The 19,519-nt window shown below is 44.0% G+C and overlaps 1 protein-coding gene across 1 annotated transcript in view; it reads left to right on the top strand.

The window, feature by feature from the left end:
- Positions 1–18,051, top strand: part of LOC144612151 (histone-lysine N-methyltransferase PRDM7-like) — a 28,136-nt gene extending 10,085 nt beyond the window's left edge. Inside the window, exons 3-8 of the mRNA XM_078431712.1 lie at positions 1,464–1,586; positions 2,705–2,824; positions 8,595–8,866; positions 9,790–9,857; positions 14,659–14,849; positions 17,312–18,051. Of these exons, the coding sequence (XP_078287838.1) occupies positions 1,464–1,586; positions 2,705–2,824; positions 8,595–8,866; positions 9,790–9,857; positions 14,659–14,849; positions 17,312–18,051 (1,514 nt within the window). The remainder of the gene's footprint in view (positions 1–1,463; positions 1,587–2,704; positions 2,825–8,594; positions 8,867–9,789; positions 9,858–14,658; positions 14,850–17,311) is intronic.
- Positions 18,052–19,519: the final 1,468 nt, after the last annotated feature.

Genomic DNA, 19,519 nt, shown 5'->3' with positions numbered 1-19,519 from the left:
AACATGTCCCAAACCTGCAGCCTCTACATCATAAAGGTTGAGGGCAATGGGTGCTTGGGAGCACCACAACCTCCACATTCTGCACCATGTCACACAAGGGGCAATTTGCAAAGAACAAGAAATGCCAGCTCTGCCTGTGATGCCCTCATTCTTTCAATCAATAAACAAATGTCTGAAAGATAATGTTTAGAATTAAATGTTGCGGAATCTGTTCCTGCCCTCATTTTTATGTGCACACACACTTTTTTAGTTAGTTTTTGAGATACAGTGCGGAAACAGGCCCTTTCGGCCCACTGGGTCCGTGCCGACCAGCGATCCCCACATTAACACTATCCTATACACTTCTAGGAACAATTTCTTTTTACATTTACCAAGCCAGTTAACCTACATACCTGGACATCTTTGGAGTGTGGGAGGAAACTGAAGATCTTGGAGAAAACCCACGCAGGTCACGGGGAGAACGTACAAATTCCGTACAGACACCACCTGTAGTCAGGATCGAACCCGAGTCTCCGGCGCTGCATTCGCTGTAAGGCAGCAACTTAACCGCTGTGCCCACTGGTCATTGGAAAATTTGAAAGGTCCCAAGGGAGAAACTCCTGCCTGATATATTAATGCCTTGCAAATTTATTGACTTTGCAAGGCATTAATATATCAGGCAGGAGTTAATAATAATATATCAGGCAGGTTACGTGTGCCAAACCGTAAGATTTGTCTTATGACTTTTGATGAAATGAGTACACCCAGCAGACTTGTGATTAGTCCCAGATTATTGGCAGCAGGATATGTACAGTTTTGCTTTTAATGACTATTTCCTCCAGGAGAGGTTCCTTACCAACATTCAAAAATTCCATCAGTGATTTCAAATTGAACTAACTTTACAATCAATACCAAAGCTTTATGTCATTTAGAAGATGGTGACCATGGATAGCAGAAACCCATAGACATTGGGGCACAGTTATGCTTTTTGATGTTGCAACTTGTCACAGTCCTGAAATCAGAAATTGGGCAAAGGTCAATGTTCCCATTAATGAAGAGGTGGGTTGCCCTAGTTGTTCATTATTCAATCCATTTACTCAACCATGGCACAAAGTGTCACTGTGAGTACAGGCAGCTAGAATAAGCCATTACTTTAAACCTGGAGGAATGGAAAGAAGAATTCTGATCGATTTCACTTACCACATGGACGAGTGGTCCTTGCGATTTATGACCTGGAAATATACACATTCTCATCCGTCATATTCTTCATGCTGGTTGATTTTTCTTTAACTGAAAAATAATTGTAAGGTTCGTTGCTGTCTTTGTCAAATAGACGTGACAATTGAATAATAGCATGAATACTCTGGAGGAAATAATGATAACATTGCAAAGTGATATTTCCACAGATATTTGCAGTTAAGTTCAGTGAAGATAAATACTTGAGGTTGGCCATAACAGATGATGAGCATTTTTATTTTTCACAGGATTGGATGTACCAAAGCCAGAATTCATGACAAATCGGAGGAGAAGGCGTCAAACCCAAGTCTACGAATCTAGCGAATCAGATGAGGATTGGACACCTAAACTTCTGACAAAAAATGCAAAACGTAATTTAAATCTGTTTGAAATATTAAATGCAGTTTTTCAACTATAATTGATTCTAATCAATTGGGCCATTAGCCTATGGAATCTGGTGCAAGGGTGATTTTATTCTTATCTTTGGAGTGGTAGGATACTCGTTAAAATGGAAATGTTTTTCCCAATATGTTATTTATGAAGTGTAAATTTACTTTTCCTAATTTTTACTTTTGTGATATGTTGCTTCCATTTTTAACTCAAAAACATTAGATATATCCAGAATTGCCAAACTATTGAGATACAGTCTGTGCTTTTCCAAAGCAGCACTGATGTGGCACTTTTTTTCCGAAGGAGTCAAAATCTTTAGGCCTCCTTTTAAGAATGAAAATGGCAAGAATACGAAAAGAAAGCCCGTCGTAAAGGTAAGAACAGAAATTATTCCCAGGATAAAGGACAAGTGAGAATTAACAGAGTGGCTCTACATTGGCATTTTATTTTCTACAAGATAGAAATTACTGCTTTTTAGACAAATCTTCGTCACTGCTGTTGGAGTCAGGTGCTAACATTCGCAAATAAGTTTTTATTGTTGAAAGAGGAACAATTGTTCCCACATTTTCCCATATTTGCTGACAATATCATACTTCCTTTTAGAGTAGAGTACGAAAGACGAGAGTTCACTGAAATATTGCACACAAGGCAGTTACTGCTTTTATTAGTAGCTTAGTTGAGTATCCCAGTTAATAATGCGATGGAAGAAATAATCGAGAAGAAGTAGAGCCAATCTATTTGTGTCCTTATGAATCACAGTTTGCACCAAAATGTCTCATTACAGGTCATGTCATATACAGGGGAGGGCAAAAGAGATTTGGGAGGAGCCACTGAGGAAACGAAGGAAGGCACAGTGTTGGTGAAAAGAATCAAAAGAGCAACAGGTAATTCTGTTTGTAAAAGTAAAACTCAAAATGAGTAACTCCTGTGCATTCCAGTAAATGATGGAGATGATATAATGACCATCTGACTACCACCATGTAAATTCAATTCATAGAACATGTTGCATATTATGTAACTAACTTCTATATTTTACAGTTCAACCACTTACCTGACTTGAAACAATGTAATTAGGTTATTTTTGGCTTTCTATTTTCAGTTTTGGGATCTACAAGCGAGGAACCGACCAAACAGACAGGCAAAATAATTTATAATTTACGAAATAAAGAGAGGATCATCTATACGGAAGAACAGGAGCTCCATGATGACGATTACCTGTGTATGTCCAAAGGAACCAATTTATTTCTTCAAAGCAACCATATTTCATTAGGAGCATTGAAGTGATGGCATGGTGCATTGGTAGCCAGTGCAATGGTGGAACAATGCGGGCTTTGGTTCAAGAGCACAAAATTGTGTTCACTCATGAAGAAATTTTTTATTTTAACATTAATCACTGGTACTTTCCGTACCATTTGATGTTAACTTCTGGAATTTTGTCAGACATTGGAATCTGACATTGATTCCCCAGTAAACTGACAGTGACTGTTTAAAGAAAGTGTGGTTCATGTCCAATTTATGTAGGCACATTCCTGGTAACTGTGGGCATCATAAAGGATGTGAATGTAAGAGTATTGCTTTGTGTATTATTAATATAGGGCTATGTGCAGTATGACCAACTGACGTTACCAAAAATATTAATCAAACTGTTGTGATACATTGTGGGAAGAGCAATGAATTGTTAATCTTTCTTTATCTTCTTGTCTTTTAACTTTCCTTGCAAAATGGCGGCGCTGCCCTAGCAGCTGCGGCTCACCTGCGGTCCATTTGTCTTTGTGTTTTTGTTGTTTTTTTTTGTCTTAATTGTAGTTGTGATGTCGTGTTTTTGTGTTTGTGTACTATGTGTGTATGTGGGGGGGAGGGGGGGAACTGTAACATTGTAAATATGTATCCCTTCCGAACGGAGACCCGACCTTTGTGTTCTGGGCCGTGTCTCCGTTCCTGCTGCGGCCTACCATCGGCCCAACTCCTGGAGCTGTCGGCCACCAGGGCTCTGGTTCGCAGAGCCCGCGGATCGGACTTACCATCACCGGAGCCGGCCGTCTTCCGAGGCTGCGGGAGCAGCTGCGACTCGCCTTAGGCTCGGGCTGCGTGGATGCCGACATCGGGAGCTCCAGCAGCGGCAGCGGGTTCGACCGCCCCGGGTCGCGGGGCTTGGGTCGAGGACATTTCACCGTCCGGCTCGGCCTAAGATATGCCGCGGGATATTTCTCTGCTGGGCGGGGGCTTCAATGTCGGGAGCCACGACCGCCCCGACGTGCAGCAACAGCGGCAGCGTGTTCGCCCGCCCCGGATCGGACTTATCATCGGCGGAGCCGGCCGTCTTCGGAGGCTGCGGGAGCGGCTGCGGGAGCGGCTGCGACTCGCCTTAGGCTCGGCCCGCTGCGGACCGTCCGGCGCGGCCTGCAACCACAACAACCTGACTGCGGGCGAGGACGGCAGGAGAAGGGAAAGACATTGTGGCCTTCCATCACAGTGAGGAGAGGACTGGAGGAGACTCACTGTGATGGATGTTTCTTTGATGGATGTTTCTTTTTTTGTGTGTTTTTGGGGTTGGGTAATTTTAATGCCTATTTAATGCTTTTATTGTTGGACTGTGTTTTGGGGGTTTTTGGGGTTGTGTAATTTGAATGCCTATTTAATGCTTTTATTGTTGGACTGTGGGTGACCGAATTTCGTCCAATATTGGATGACAAATAAAGCTATCTATCTATCTATGTCATTTTGTGGGTATCTATGTCATTTTGTGAGTTATTTTGCCATCTACCTTCTTGTCAGCAATAATCGTGGAAACATTGCAGGTGCCTTGTTCTAAGATATTATCTTTGACTAATCCTTGCCTTTAAATAGTTACAATTTGGCAACTGTCATAACTTTCCATCTAATTTCCTAATCTAAGTAATCTGACCTTAATATATCAGTAAATGGCTTAATATAATTCTCTATGTTCTGTTTTCACTTCATCACTCATAAGATCAATGTACGTTCCTGTCATTTAAACAAGGAGTCCCAAAGGATTCTTTATTGCAAAGCTACCAGTTAATTCTGTCATGCTGCACAAGATATCCAGCATCATCTGTGGAAAGAGAAACACAACTAATGTTTGAGGAGGAAGACCCTTTGTTGGAACTTCAATGTGAGATGCTAACACTGTTTTTATTTCCATAATTCTTCTCTGACTTGCTGGGATTACCAGCATTTGTCTTGGATAGAACATTTCCAGACTCATTTCAGTTTCAAATTCATTTTCCCACGAATTCAGCATTTTTTCCCTTTCTATATGAAGATTGAATTTGACAACACAAATATTTGATTTCCCTTTTGTGAAATGCTCTCTTTCTTTGACATTTTTGATTAACCTTCTCTCTTATTCCACCACATCATTCCCTGAGCCAAATCTGTTCATCACAGTTGCACTCATGTAAAATTATATTAGTCCGGCCAACTCAATTTTGTCTTGCATTTGGTAAAGTTCAGTTTAGATACAAACCATGCAATTACTTTTCTACATTGTATACTTTATTAAATCTCTTTTCTTTTTGCATAGTTATAGCGTGCAAGTTGCATCAGGAGTTAAAATTGGCAAGTAATAAAGGTACAGTAGCCTGGATATAGGGTGCAAGTTGCATCAGGAGTTAATATTGGCATGTAACAAAGGTAATGCTAGGGTGGTTAAAGAGATTTCAATGTGCAGGCAGACTGGGAAAATCAGTATGATACAGGACCCCAAGAAAGGGAGTTTGTAGATTGCCTCCAAGATGGATTTTTTGAACAGCTTGTATTGGAGCCTACCAGGAAGAAGGCAATTCTGGATTTCGTGTTGTCCATTGAACCAGATTTAATAAGGGAACTCAAGGTAAAGGAACCGCTTGGAGGTAGTGACTGTAATATAATTAGTTTTAATATGCAATTTGAGCGGGAGAAGGTTAAATCAGAAGTGTCAGTGTTACAGTTGACCAAAGGGGACTATGAAGGCATGAGAGAAGAGCTGGCCAAGGTGAAATAGAAAGGGATCCTAGCAGGAATGACGGTGGAACAGCAATGGCAGGAATTTCTGGGCATAATCCAGAGGATGCAGGATCATTTCATTCCAAAGGCGAAGATAGATTCTAAGGGGAGTAGGAGGCAACCGTAGCTGACAAGGGAAGTTAGAGATGGAATAAAACGAAAAGAAAAGATGTATAAGATAGCAAAGAGTAGCGGGAAGCCAGAGGAGTGGGCAACTTTCAAAGGACAACAGAAGATGGCAAAAAGGGCAATACGGGCTGAAAAGATGAGGTAGGAAGCGAAGCTGGCCAAGAATATAAAGAAGGATAGTAAAAGCTTCTTTAGGTATGTTAAGGGAAAAAGATTAGTAAAGACAAATGTGGGTCCCTTGAAGGCAGAAACGGGTGAAATGATTATGGGTAACAAGGAAATTGCAGAACTGTCTTCACTAATGGACCTGTCTTCACTAATGAAGGCACTAACAATCTTCCAGATGCACAAGTGGACAGAGTATCAAGGGAGTCGGAGGAACTAAAAGAAATTTGCATTAGGCGAGAAATAGGATTGGGTAAACTGATGGGACTGAAGGCTGATAAATCCCCAGGGCCTGATGGTCTGCATCCCAGGGTACTCAAGGAGATGGCTCTAGAAATCGTGGACGCATTAGTGATTATTTTCCAATGTTCAATATATTCAGGATCAGTTCCTGTGGATTGGAGGGTAGCTAATGTTATCCCACTTTTCAAGAAAGGAGCGAGAGAGGAAACGGGGAATTATAGACCAGTTAGCCTGGTGGTGGGGAAGATGCTGGAGTCAATTATTAAATAGGTAATAACGGCACATCTGGATAGTGGTAAAACGATTGGTCCAAGTCAGCATGGATTTATGAAGGGGAAATCCTGCTTGACTAATCATCTGGAATTTTTTGAGGACATGACAAGTAAAATGGATGAAGGAGAGCAAGTGGATGTAGTGTTTCTAGACTTTCAGAAAGCCGTTGTTTGATTAGGTACCACACGGGAGGTTGGTGAGCAAAATTAAATCACATGGTAGGGTATGGACATGGATAGAGAATTGGTTGGCAGACAGGAAGCAAAAGTACGAATAAACGGGTCCTTTTCAGAATGGCAGGCAGTGGAGAGTGGAGTGCCGCAAGGCTCAGTGCTGGGGCCGCAACTATTTACGATATAAGTGATTTGGATGATGGAAGTAGAAGTAACACTAGCACGTTTGAGGATGACACAAAGCTGGGTGGCAGTGGGAACTGTGAGGATAATGTTAGGAGGTTGCTAGGTGAATTGGACAGGTTGAGCGAGTGGGCAGGTGCATGGCAGATGCAGTATAATGTAGATAACTGTGAGGTTATCCACTTTGGCGGCAAAAATAAGGAAGCAGATTATTATATCAATGGTGTCAGATTAGGTAAAGGGGAAGTGCAACGAGACCTTGGTATCCTTGTACACCAGTCACTGAAAGTAAGCGTGCAGGTACAGCAGGCTGTGAAGAAAGCCTTCATAACAACAGGATTTGAGTATAAGAGTAAAGAGGTCTTTATGCAGTTGTATAAGGCCCTGGTGAGACCACATTTGGAGTATTGTGTGCCGTTTTTGTCTCCTAATGTGAGGTAGGACGACCTTGCTATTTAGGCAGTGCAGTGTAGATTCACGAGGTTAATCCCTGGGATGAAGGGACTGTCATATGAGGAAAGATTGGAAAGACTATGGTTATATTCACTGGAGTTTAGAATGATGAGAGGGGATCTTATAGAGACATAAAATTATAAAGGGACTGGACAAGGCAGATGCAGGAAAAATATTCCCAATGTTGGGGGAGTCCAGAACCAGGGGACACATTCTAAGAATAAAGGGGAGGCCATTTAAAACTGAGGTGAGAAGTAACTTTTTCACCCAGAATTGTGAATTTGTAGAATTCTCTGCCACAGCAGGCAATGGAGGCCAATTCACTGAATGAATTTAAGAGTTCGGTAGAGCTCTTGGAGCTAGTGGAATCCAGAGATATGGGGAGAAGGCAGGTACAGGTTACTGATTGTGGATGATCAGCCATGAGCACTGTGAAGGGCCAAATGGCTCGAAGGGCCAAATGGCCTCCTCCTGCACCTATTTTAGATGTTTCTATGATGTTGGGGGAGTCCAAAACCAGGGACCACAGTTTAAGAATAAGGGGTAGGCCATTTAGAACCGAGATGAGGAAAAACATTTTCACCCAGAGAGTTGTGAATTTGTGTAATTCTCTGCCTCAGAAGGCAGTGGAGGCCAATTCACTGGCTGCATTCAAAAGAGAGTTAGATAGAGCTCTTGGGGCTAGCGGAATCGAGGGATATGGGGAGAAGGCAGGAACAGGGAACTGATTGTGGATGATTAGCCATGATCACATCGAATGGTGGTGCTGGCTTGAAGGGCCGAATGGCTTACTCCTGCACCTATGTCAATGGTCTTAATTCATCTGCCTTGTTACAAATGCTTCATAAGTTCACATAATAGACTGTTACTTTTATCCTTCAAAACACTTTTCTTGGAGTTGACTCCATGCACTACAGCACGGTCACTTGTTACCGTTAAACATACTCTGTATTACATCATGCTTGGTATTACTAAATGCAAAATTATATTCCATGGTCATGATTTTTCTCTTGATGTTTATAAATATCCATACAGTTCAACACGGCAGCCATTTTGAATTAAATAGCGGCATCTTACCCCGAAGATATTCATGGTGACCGACAAACATCACGAAGGGATTCTTCACAAATCGGCCACTATTAATCTTTCACATTTTCAATGCTTCCTCAGAAGAGTAATTTTGGAAAGAGTGATTTTTCCAAGATCTTCTGCACAACATCTACATCATGGTCGTATTATATTCTGAAATACTTTTAATAAGATAACATCTTTTGTGGATCAACAAGCATTTTCAGTACCAAGTGCAGCCATTTTCAATAACGCCAACACCCTGATCATTTCTTAATTTTATATTTTCCGTTATAGTTTGTGAAGCCTGTGAGACATTTTTTATTGAAGAATGCCCTGTGCATGGCCCACCAATCTTCATGAAGGACACTGTCATTGATTGCAATCGCACCGATAGAGCTCATTTAACTCTACCAGAGGGCCTCAGCATTGCCACGTCCAAAATTCGTAAAGCCGGTCTTGGTGTCTGGAATGAAGGGAAGGTTATTCCCAGGGGCATTCATTTTGGACCCTATGAAGGAGAAGTTTCAAATGAAGAAGAAGCTGCTATCAGTGGTTATTCATGGGCGGTAAGTGGTTCCAATAGTTCATCATGGAAAATGCTCAGCAGGTTTGATAACATTTGTTGAAGAAAGATCATCATCCTGAAATGTGAGCTGTGTTTTATCCTCCACGAATGCTGCCTGCCTTGCTGGGTATGTCCTGAATTCTCTTGTTTTTATTACAATTTTTTTGTAGCTGAATTATTTTATATTCTAATCAAAGTCATCAAGTTTCTTACCAATAAAGAAACAGTTTTAAGCTAACTGAAAATAATTTCTGTAACTTAGATTCTTAATTACATGTTTCCATTTTAATTTGGTTGTCAATGTGATTAGAGACTGAAGGGTCTGTGCTCTTTGTCTTTCTCTTCTGTTCCAGTGATTCCCACTTCACTGCTCAGACTGGCATCCCTCTCCCTCACCCAATCTCTGAGCTGACTCAGTGCCCCATCTCCTTCCTGCTCTGCTGCCCCTGAGGAGGCGCTGTGAACTGCTTGCGTGCTACTGTATGTTTCATTTAAAAAAAATTTTTTTTCCTTAGTACCTAATCAGATGTACAGCATTTTGGTCAACGTGGGTTGTTTTTAAATGTGCTATACAAATAAAATTGACTTGACTTGACTTTCACCCTGATTTCCGACCTCCTTGTTTGAGAATACATTGAATGTTTCTGACTAATCAGAAATCATTAGCACAGTGACATTACCAAAATTAAAGAAACTATTACAACCCGACAAAGCTCCTTAAAATTGTGCAAAATGTTTATTATATTCTTGGGGTTTCTTTGCCATGTGATTTAATTCGCAGGGATTTTCGAGTGCTCTGATATAAAAGTGTAATCAAGTAAAATAGGTGAAGTGGTAGTTAGTTGAAGGGAACTGGGAACTGTAAGCTTCACGTTTGTTTTCTTTATCAATGTGTTTTTTTTTAACCAAATATCTCTTTTATAGATCTGTAAGGCAAACAATGACACTGAATACATTGATGCACAGGATGAATCTAAATCGAACTGGATGAGGTAAGGAAAGACTAATGCTTATCATAATAATAAGCAATAACTGGGTTATTTAAGAAAGGAGACACAAGAGACTGCAGATGCTGGATTCTTGGAGTAAAAGCAAAGTGTGAGAGGAATTCAGTGGGTCAGGCAGCATCTGTGCAGGGAATCGACAGACAACGTTTCGGGTGGGACTTTTTTCAGACTGATGGAGTACAAGGGAATAAAGCTGGAAACGAGAGGTGGGGTGGGACAAAGGTGGGCAAGTGAGGGGAAAGAAACATAGAAAATAGGTGCAGGAGGAGGCCATTTGGCCCTTTGAGCCGGCACCGCCATGCACTGTGATCATGGCTGATCATCCACAATCAGTAACCTGTGCCTGCCTTCTCCCCATATCCCTTGATTCCACTAGCCCCAAGAGCTCTATCTGACTCTTTTAAATCCATCCAGTGAATTGGCCTCCACTGCCTTCTGTGTCGGAGAATTCCACAAATTCACAACTCTCAGGGTGAAAATGCTTCTTCTCACCTCAGTTTTAAATGGCCTCTCCTTTATTCTTAGATTGTAGTCCCTGGTTCTGGACATCCCCAACATTGGGAACATTTTTCCTGTATCTAACTTGTACAGTCCTTTTATAATTTTATACGTCTCTATAAGATCCCCTCTCATCTTTCTAAACTCCAGTGAATACAGGTCCAATCTTTCCAATCTTTCCTCATATGACAGTCCCGCCATCCCAGGGATTAACCTGGTGAATCTACGCTGCGCTGCCTCAATAGCAAGGACGTCCTTCCTCAAATTAGGAGACCAAAACTGCACATAATACTCCAGTGTGGTTTTACCAGGGCCCTATACAACTGCAAAAGGACCTCTTTGCTCCTATACTTAAATCTTCTCGTTATGAAGACCAACATGCCATTGGGTTTCTTCACTGCTTGCTGTACCTGCACACTTACTTTCAGTGCCTGGTGTACAAAGACACCCAGGTCTCGCTGCACTTCCCCTTTACCTAATCTGACACCATTGAGATAATAATCTGCCGCCTTGTTTTTGCCACTAAAGTGGATAACCTCATGCTTTGTGTCATCTGTAAACTTGCTAGTGTTACTTGTAATTCCATCATCCAAACCATTAATTTATATGGTGAATAGTTGCGGCCCCAACACTGAGCCTTGCGGCACTCCACTCGCAACTGCCTGCCATTCCGAAAAGGACCCGTTTATTCCTACTCTTTGCTTCCTGTCTGCCTTCCAATTCTCTATCCATGTCAGTACCCTACCCCCAATACTGTGTGCTCTAATTTTGCTCACCAACCTCCCGTGTGGGACCTTATCAAAAGCTTTCTGAAAGTCTACGTACACTACATCCACTGGCTCTCCTTCATCCATTTTACTTGTCACATCAAAGAATTCCAGAAGATTAGTCAAGCAAGATTTCCCCTTCATAAATCCATGCTGACTTGGACTTATCCTTTTACTGCCATTATTGTCAAATGTGCCGTTATTGCCTCTTTAATAATTGACTCAAGCATTTTAATAATTGACTCAGGCTAACTGGTCTACAATTCCCCGTTTTCTCTCCCGCTCCTTTCTTGAAAAGTGGGATAACATTAGCGACCCTCCAATCCACAGGAACTGATCGTGAATCTATTGAACATTGGAAAATGGTCACCAATACGTCCACGATTTCTCGAGCCGCCTCCTTGAATACCCTGGGTTGCAGACCATCATGCCCTGGGGATTTATCAACCTTCAGTCCCATCAGTCTACGCAATACTATTTCTCGCCTAATGCAAATTTCTTTCAATTCCTCTGTCTCCCTAGATCCTCTGTCCTCTAGTACATGTGGGAGATTGTTTACGTCTTCCTTAGTGAAGACAGATCCGAAGTACCTGTTCAACTCTTCCACCATTTCCTTGTTACCCACAATAATTTCACCCGTTTCTGCCTTCAACGGACCCACATTTGTCCCAACTAATCTCTTTCTCTTAACATACTGAAAGAAGCTTTTACTGGCCTTCTTTATATTCCTGGCCAGCTTCCCCTCGTACTTCATCTTTTCAGCCCGTATTGCCCTTTTTGTTACCTTCTGTTATCCTTTGAAAGTTCCCCAAACCTTTGGCTTACTCCCCTTAGAATCTTTCTTCTTCTTTGGAAAGAAATGATCCTGCATCTTCTGGATTATGCCCAGAAATTCCTGCCATTGCTGTTCCACCGACATTCCTGCTAGGATCCTTTTCCATTCGACCTTGGCCAGCTCCTCTATCATGCCTTCATCGTCCCCTTTGTTCAACTGCAACACTGACATTTCTGATTTAACCTTCTCCCTCTCAAATTGCAGATTAAAACTATTCATATTATGGTCACTACCTCCAAGCGGTTCCTTTTCCTCGAGTTCCCTTATTAAATCTGGTTTGTTGGACAACACTGAATCCAGAATTGCCATCTCTCTGGTAGGCTGGAGTACAAACTGCTCTAAGAATCCATCTCGAAGGCACACTACAAACTCCCTTTCTTGGGGTCCAGAACCAACCTGATTTTCCCTGTCTCCCTGTGAACTGTGAGGAAGGTGCAATGAGGTTGCAGGGTGACTTGGACAGGTTGTGTGAGTGGGTGGATGCATGGCAGATGTAGTTTAATGTGGATAAGTGTGAGGTTATCCACGTTGGTGGTAAGAATAGGAAGGCAGAGTATTATCTGAATGGTGTCAAGTTAGGAAAAGGGGACGTACAACGAGATCTGGGTGTCCTAGTGCATCAGTCACTGAAAGGAAGCATGCAGGTACAGCAGGCAGTGAAGAAAGCCAATGGAATGTTGGCCTTCATAACAAGAGGAGTTGAGTATAGGAGCAAAGAGGTCCTTCTGCAGTTGTACAGGGCCCTAGTGCGACCGCACCTGGAGTACTGTGTGCAGTTTTGGTCTCCAAATTTGAGGAAGGATATTATTGGTATTTAATTGCTAGGTTAATTCCCGGAATGGCGGGACTGTCGTATGTTGAAAGACTGGATCGACTAGGCTTGTATACACTGGAATTTAGAAGGATGAGAGGAGGTCTTATCGAAACGTATAAGATTATTAAGGGGTTGGACACGTTAGAGGCAGGAAACATGTTCCCAATGTTGGGGGAGTCCAGAACAAGGGGCCACAGTTTAAGAATAAGGGGTAGGCCATTTAGAACTGAGATGAGGAAAAAAAAAAATCAGTCAGAGTTGTAAATCTGTGGAATTCTCTGCCTCAGAAGGCAGTGGCGGCCAATGCTCTGAATGCATTCAAGAGAGAGCTAGATAGAGCTCTTAAGGATAGCAGAGTCAGGGGGTATGGGGAGAAGGCAGGAACGGGCAGGAACGGGGTACTGATTGAGAATAATCAGAATGGGGTACTGATTGAGAATAATCAGCCATGATCACATTGAATGGCGGTGCTGGCTCAAAGGGCCGAATGGCCTCATCCTGCACCTATTGTCTATTGTCTGCCTGCATATTGAAATCTCCCATAACCACAAACCTTTGTTACATGCCAGTTTTAACACCTGCTGCAACTTAAACCCTATATCTACGCTATTGTTTGGGGGTCTGTAGATAACTCCCATTAGTGTCTTCTTACCTTTACAATTCCTCAACTCTATCCACAGTGACTCTATATCGTCAGACCCTATGTCATCTCTCACAAAGGACTCAATTTCATCCCTTCCCAACAGAGCTACCCCACCTCCTCTGCCCACCTGCCTGTCCTTTCTATAGGACGTATAACCCTGAATATTCAGTTCCCAGTCGCGATCCTACTGCAGCCATGTCTCTGTAATCCCCACAATGTCATATCTACCAATCTCTAACTGAGCCTCAAGCTCATCCTCTTTACTTCTTATACTTTGCACATTCATATATAACACTTTTAATCCATTACTCATCTCACCTTTCACATCGATTCCTATTACACTTGGCCATTCTCTCCTATCCTTTCGTGAGCTTTCTGTCCCGTTAATTCTGGGGTCTTAACTTTTCCTATACTCTCTTTCCCTTCAACTCCATCTTTGTTTATCCCATTTGACATCCCCCCTCCCCCCACTATTTAGTTTAAAAGAGGGGATGAATGGGAAATACATGAGTCGGGGAAGGAAAATGGTCCATTTTACTCATTAATCCAGAAAGAATCAGCATTCTGTCTGGGCGATGCTTTCCTTGCCTAAACCAGCCTTTCTCCTTGAATCACTCCATGACCCACAACTCTTATCTCAAGCCTCGTGCTCTTGGAATGTCACCTGATGCTGCAAAACTTTGCATCAAATATTCAGCCTGTCATGGGGCACTGATGCCACAGTTTAAAATCAGGTCTTGATGTTAAAATCTGGGGTATCTCCGTGAAACCAATATTCCAAGAGAAGAATAACTCAATTCACGCCACGCTGCATCACAGCTGCTCTGTCTTTGCCTCCCTGTAAATAACACAGCCAGGGTCAACAGTGTTTAATTGTTCCACAATGAAATTCTAACTTCCTGCAGCTTAACAAGTCTGTTAACGCAATAACATGCAGATAAATAGAAAGTAATCAATACAATACCAACAACAGTAATACCAGGTAGACATAAAAACAGAAAAGACTGGAAATACTGCGTAGGTCAGGCCGCATCTGTGGGAAGGGAAACAAAGTTCAAGTTTCCTTCAGCAGTGTGCTGAGAAAGGGTGTACAATATTTCAGGTTGAATTTGGGCCATGGCTGGGGACATCTCCCATTCAACAGACTTTGCTGATATACTTTACGTTCTGTGTTCACTTATAATTTTAAGTGACTGTTGTACCTTCTATCTGTGCTTGTTGTGTTGCAGATTTGTGAACTGTGCCAGAAAGGAGGAGGAACAGAACCTTGTTGCCTTCCAGCACCGGGGCAACATTTACTACAGGACCTGCAAGCCGGTTCCTCCTCTCTGCGAGTTGTTGGTCTGGTACGGTGATGACTATGCCAAGGAGCTGGGAATCACATGGACCACAATGTGGATGTCAAACCAAGACCCAAAACGTGAGGATTCTGCACAAATCGGGGAACTGCAGGCAACTTTAATTGTGTGGGAAGGAACTGCAGATGCTGCAGATAGACATAAAATGCTGGATTTACTCAGCGGTACAGGCAGCATCTCGTGAGAGAAGGGATGGGTGATGTTTTGGGTCGAGACCCTTCCGACTAGTTAGGGAAGAGGGAAACGAGAGATATTAAACAACGATGTGGAGAGATAAAGAACAATGAATGAAAGATATGCAAAAAAGTAAAAATAATAAAGGAAACCTACCATTTCTGGACTATCTCCGACATCTCCCTACCGTTTCTGGACCTCACCATCTCCATCACAGGAGACAGACTAGTGACTGACTCGCACAGCTATCTGGACTACACTTCATCCCACCCTGTCTCCTGCAAAAAGCCTATCCCCTACTCCCAATTCCTCCGTCTACGCTGCATCTGCGCCTGGGATGAGGTGTTTCACACTAGGACATCAGAGATGTCCCACCCCATCAGCCAGAGTATCCAACAAATCATCCTCCAACATTTCCGTCACCTCCAACGGGACCCCACTACTGGCCACATCTTCCCATCCCCTCCCCTTTCTGCGTTCCACAGAGACCGTTCCCTCCGTAACTCCCTGGTCCACTCGTCCCTTCCTACCCAAACCACCCCATCCCCAGGCATTTTCCCCTGCAACCGCAGGAGATGCAACACCTATCCCTTTACCTCCCCCCTCAACTCCATCCAAGGACCGAAACAGTCTTTCCAGGTGAGACAGAGGTTCACCTGCACTTCCTCCAACCTCATCCATTGCATCCGCTGCTCTAAATGTCAATTTCTTTACATTGGCGAAACCGAACGCAGGATCGGCGATCGTTTCATTCAACACCTTCACTCAGTCCGCCTTAACCAACCTGATCTCCCGGTGGCTGAGCACTTCAACTTCCACTTCCAGTATGACCTTTCTGTCATCATCATCATATCATATATATACAGCGCGGAAACAGGCCTTTTCGGCCCACCAAGCCCGCGCCGCCCAGCGATCCCCGTACATTAACACTATCCTACACCCACTAGGGACAATTTTTTACATTTACCCAGCCAATTAACCTACATACCTGTACGTCTTTGGAGTGTGGGAGGAAACCGAAGATCTCGGAGAAAACCCATGCAGGTCAAGGGGAGAACGTACAAACTCCTTACAGTGCAGCACCCGTAGTCAGGATCGAACCTGAGTCTCCGGCGCTGCATTCGCTGTAAAGCAGCAACTCTACCGCTGCGCTACCGTGCCGCCCTGTCATGGGCCTCCTCCAGTGCCATAGTGAGGCCCACCGGAAATTAGAGGAACAGGACCTCATATTTAGCGGGACTCTGTCTCTGTTACGAATAGGGAGAGGGGGAGGAAGGCAGAGCTGTGGGGTACCGAGGAAACAGCAGTGAGGCCTCATCTCTGATGGGAGAGGGGAACCTCCATTCCCTAAAGAATCAGGACATGTCAGATGTCCTGGTAGGGAACCCCTCATCTTGATGTGGCGTAGACGAAGGAATTAGGAGTAGGGGATGGAGTCTTTGCAGGAAGCAGGGTGGGAAGAAGTGTAGACAAGGTAGTTGTGGACTGTCAGTGGGTTTGTAATAGATGTCAGCCTGTGATGGAGACTGAGATCAAGAAAGGCGAGGGTGGTGTCAAAGATGGTCCAAGTGAATTTGAGTGCAGGATGGAAATTGGTGGTGAAGTTAATGAAGTCCATGAGTTCTGGATGGGTGCAGGAGGTAGTACCGATGCACTTGTCAATGTGACGGAGATAGAGGTCAGGGATAGGGCCAGTGTACGCCTGGAACAGGGATTGTTCAACACAATCAAACTTTAACTAATTTACTGTAAAATAATTACGGATGTTTAAAGTGGCACGTCAGAAACTGTGATCAAAAACAAAGCAGCAGTTGTAGTAAGGATGAGAAATTTGCAGAATAGTGAAGTGCAGAGAATTGTGCTGAATGATGTCGCAGGTGTCAGCACAAAAACTTCGTGGATGCACTGATTTTATTCAAAACATCCTTGGAGCAACTCACGCTGAATCACTGAGCATTTACAAAGATGCAGTCAGCCCCTTTGCCCTGCTGTCGTCCTCAGCAACTCCCAGCTCATGATGTTATTTGACATCTGCACTTTGCTTTTCACTTGCCCATTTTAACAAACCAGTTATCACACTGGGTTAGAAGAATTCTTAAAAGCTTACTGACGTGTACCTTGTTCCTTGGGGGATATCAAAGACAGAATCCATCCCCCTCGAGTCTTTATCAGAATCATCTGGTGATTGATAAATCCCTCCTCCCCACAATCTTTCACTAGTCACGCCTGTAAATTATTTCAATTAACATCTCCGAGCAGCTCCATTAACACTGAAGCATTTACTAATCTGTCTTCCAAATCAGAGCGTGGATTGTTTGCTGAATGTGATCATTTCTGTTTCCTTCTCCAGCGGTAGATGGCGTGACCCAAGGAGACTGTCATCCCTGCCCTCACTGCACTATAGCATTCACCACGGTGGAGTACCTTACAAGACACTTAAGAAGGCATCCTGAAGCCTCCATACCAACGCCAGCTGGTCAACCTTCTACTCCCAGAGTGGACACAGATCCACAAAGTAAACGTGAGCAGAGTCCGTTGACACCATCTGACGGAAGGAGGGCAATATGGAAGTCAGGTGATATTCCAGGACGAATAACGGAGAGACGGCATGAATGTGCTGAATGTGGGAAGTGTTTCACGCGGGCAGGGAACCTCCACCAACACCAGCGGACCCACACCGGAGAGAGGCCGTACACATGTTCTGTCTGTGGGAAGGGCTTTGCACACTCAGGGACTCTCCACCGACACCAGCGGACCCACACCGGAGAGAGGCCGTACACATGTTCTGTCTGTGGGAAGGGCTTTACACTGGCAGGGAACCTCCACCGACACCAGCGGACCCACACCGGAGAGAGGCCGTACACATGTTCAGACTGTGGGAAGGGCTTTGCATACTCAGGGGACCTCCGGAAACACCAGCGGACCCACACCGGAGAGAGGCCGTACACATGTTCTGTCTGTGGGAAGAGCTTTTTTAATCTCTCTCAGCAGAAAGCTCACACCTGCCGTGAAACGTGCCCCGTGTGTGGGAATGTTTTTAAGGACACAGCAGCTTTCACTGTTCACCTGAGAGCCTGTGTGGAACAGTAAAAGTTCACCAATTATCAGTGTTATCATTTCCTTTATATTATTTTATTTTATATTATTTCAATTATTACCCGAAATGTGTTTTTATTTGTATTATTCGGCGTTGTATTTAAAATATTTCTGTGTGAGGCGATTGACCAGCACCCGCGTTGTCCCGGCTAAATCTGTTCATGTTATTCTCATGTTATTAAAGTAATTGTGTTGTGAATCAATGTGATTGTATTTTTAATGGCGGTTGCACCAACTACCTGAGAGCTCCGTGCATCATGTTCCCTGTTGTTGCTGATGGGAAGTGCAGCGGCTCAGTGGAAGCACGGCGCTGGTCACTGTGTAATCCCCTCCTGCCTCATCATCAAACCTTCCCAGCGCTCGGCGCTCCACCCCTGCCGCTGCAGCGCCTGCACACATGCACCGTCCAGTATTTATGCTCTTTGTTCAGCCGGCCGGCTTCACCCTCTGCAGCGCTGCATCAATACACACGCGGCTCATGCAAGCTGTTTCCCCAGTCTGTGTCCGATGCGCTTGTGACCTGGTCCCTGCTCCTCCGGCCGCCGTGAGGTTCCCGCGGTGGGCGACGAGTGCGTGTGTGTGTGTGTGGGACCCTGGTGAGTGCGGGCGGGAGGGAGGGCGAGGGCAGCGTCGGGAAATGGAGGGGAGACACAAGGAACTGCAGATGCTGGATTACAAATAAAATACACAGCGCCGGAGTAACTCAGCGGGTCAGGCAGCATCTGTGGGGGACATGGATAGGCGACGGTTCGGGTCGGGACCCGTCTTCCGACTCTAATGGAGGGGATTGGATTCAGCTGCCGTCAAGCTGACGATGGTCATAAGTGATAGGAGCAGAATTAGGCCATTCAGCCCACGGATGTGTGGAACAAGCTGCCAGAGGAGGTAGTTGAGGCAGGTACTATCCCAACATTTAAACAGTTTAGTCTTGCACTGATAGGAAACTTCACTGGAATTAAGTCATCTTTATTTTAGGCTTTAGAGATGGAGCGTGGAAACAGGCCCTTTGTCTCAACGAGTCCACGCTGACCAGCGATCACCATGTATCACCCCACACACAAACACTATCCTACACCATGAGGGGCAATTTACTGCAGCCAATTAACCTACAAACCTGCATGTTTTTGGAGTGTGGGAGGAAACCGGAGCACCCGGAGAAAACCCACGCGGTCACAGAGATAGCGTATAAACCCCGTACAGACAGCACCTGTAGTCAGGATCAAACCCGGGTCTCTTTTTTAAAATATATACAAAAGCTTTTATTCAGAAAACAAAACAAACATACAAAAGGGTAACACGATCAAAGGCTGCCGATATTGGCAGTTTACAAACAAACAAATATCAAACTAATACATCGCCAACTTTATCAATAATACACTCGACGTCCCGCGGTGACCAGCCTTCACGGAAGGCCTCCAGCGACCCCGTGGACACCACGTGTTCCCTCTCCAGGGACACACGG

Source organism: Rhinoraja longicauda, chromosome 43 (assembly GCF_053455715.1).
Source record: "Rhinoraja longicauda isolate Sanriku21f chromosome 43, sRhiLon1.1, whole genome shotgun sequence".
Lineage (NCBI taxonomy): Eukaryota > Metazoa > Chordata > Chondrichthyes > Rajiformes > Arhynchobatidae > Rhinoraja > Rhinoraja longicauda.
The sequence above is the reverse complement of the archived record's forward strand: the minus strand, read 5'-3'. Positions and strand labels throughout refer to the sequence as shown.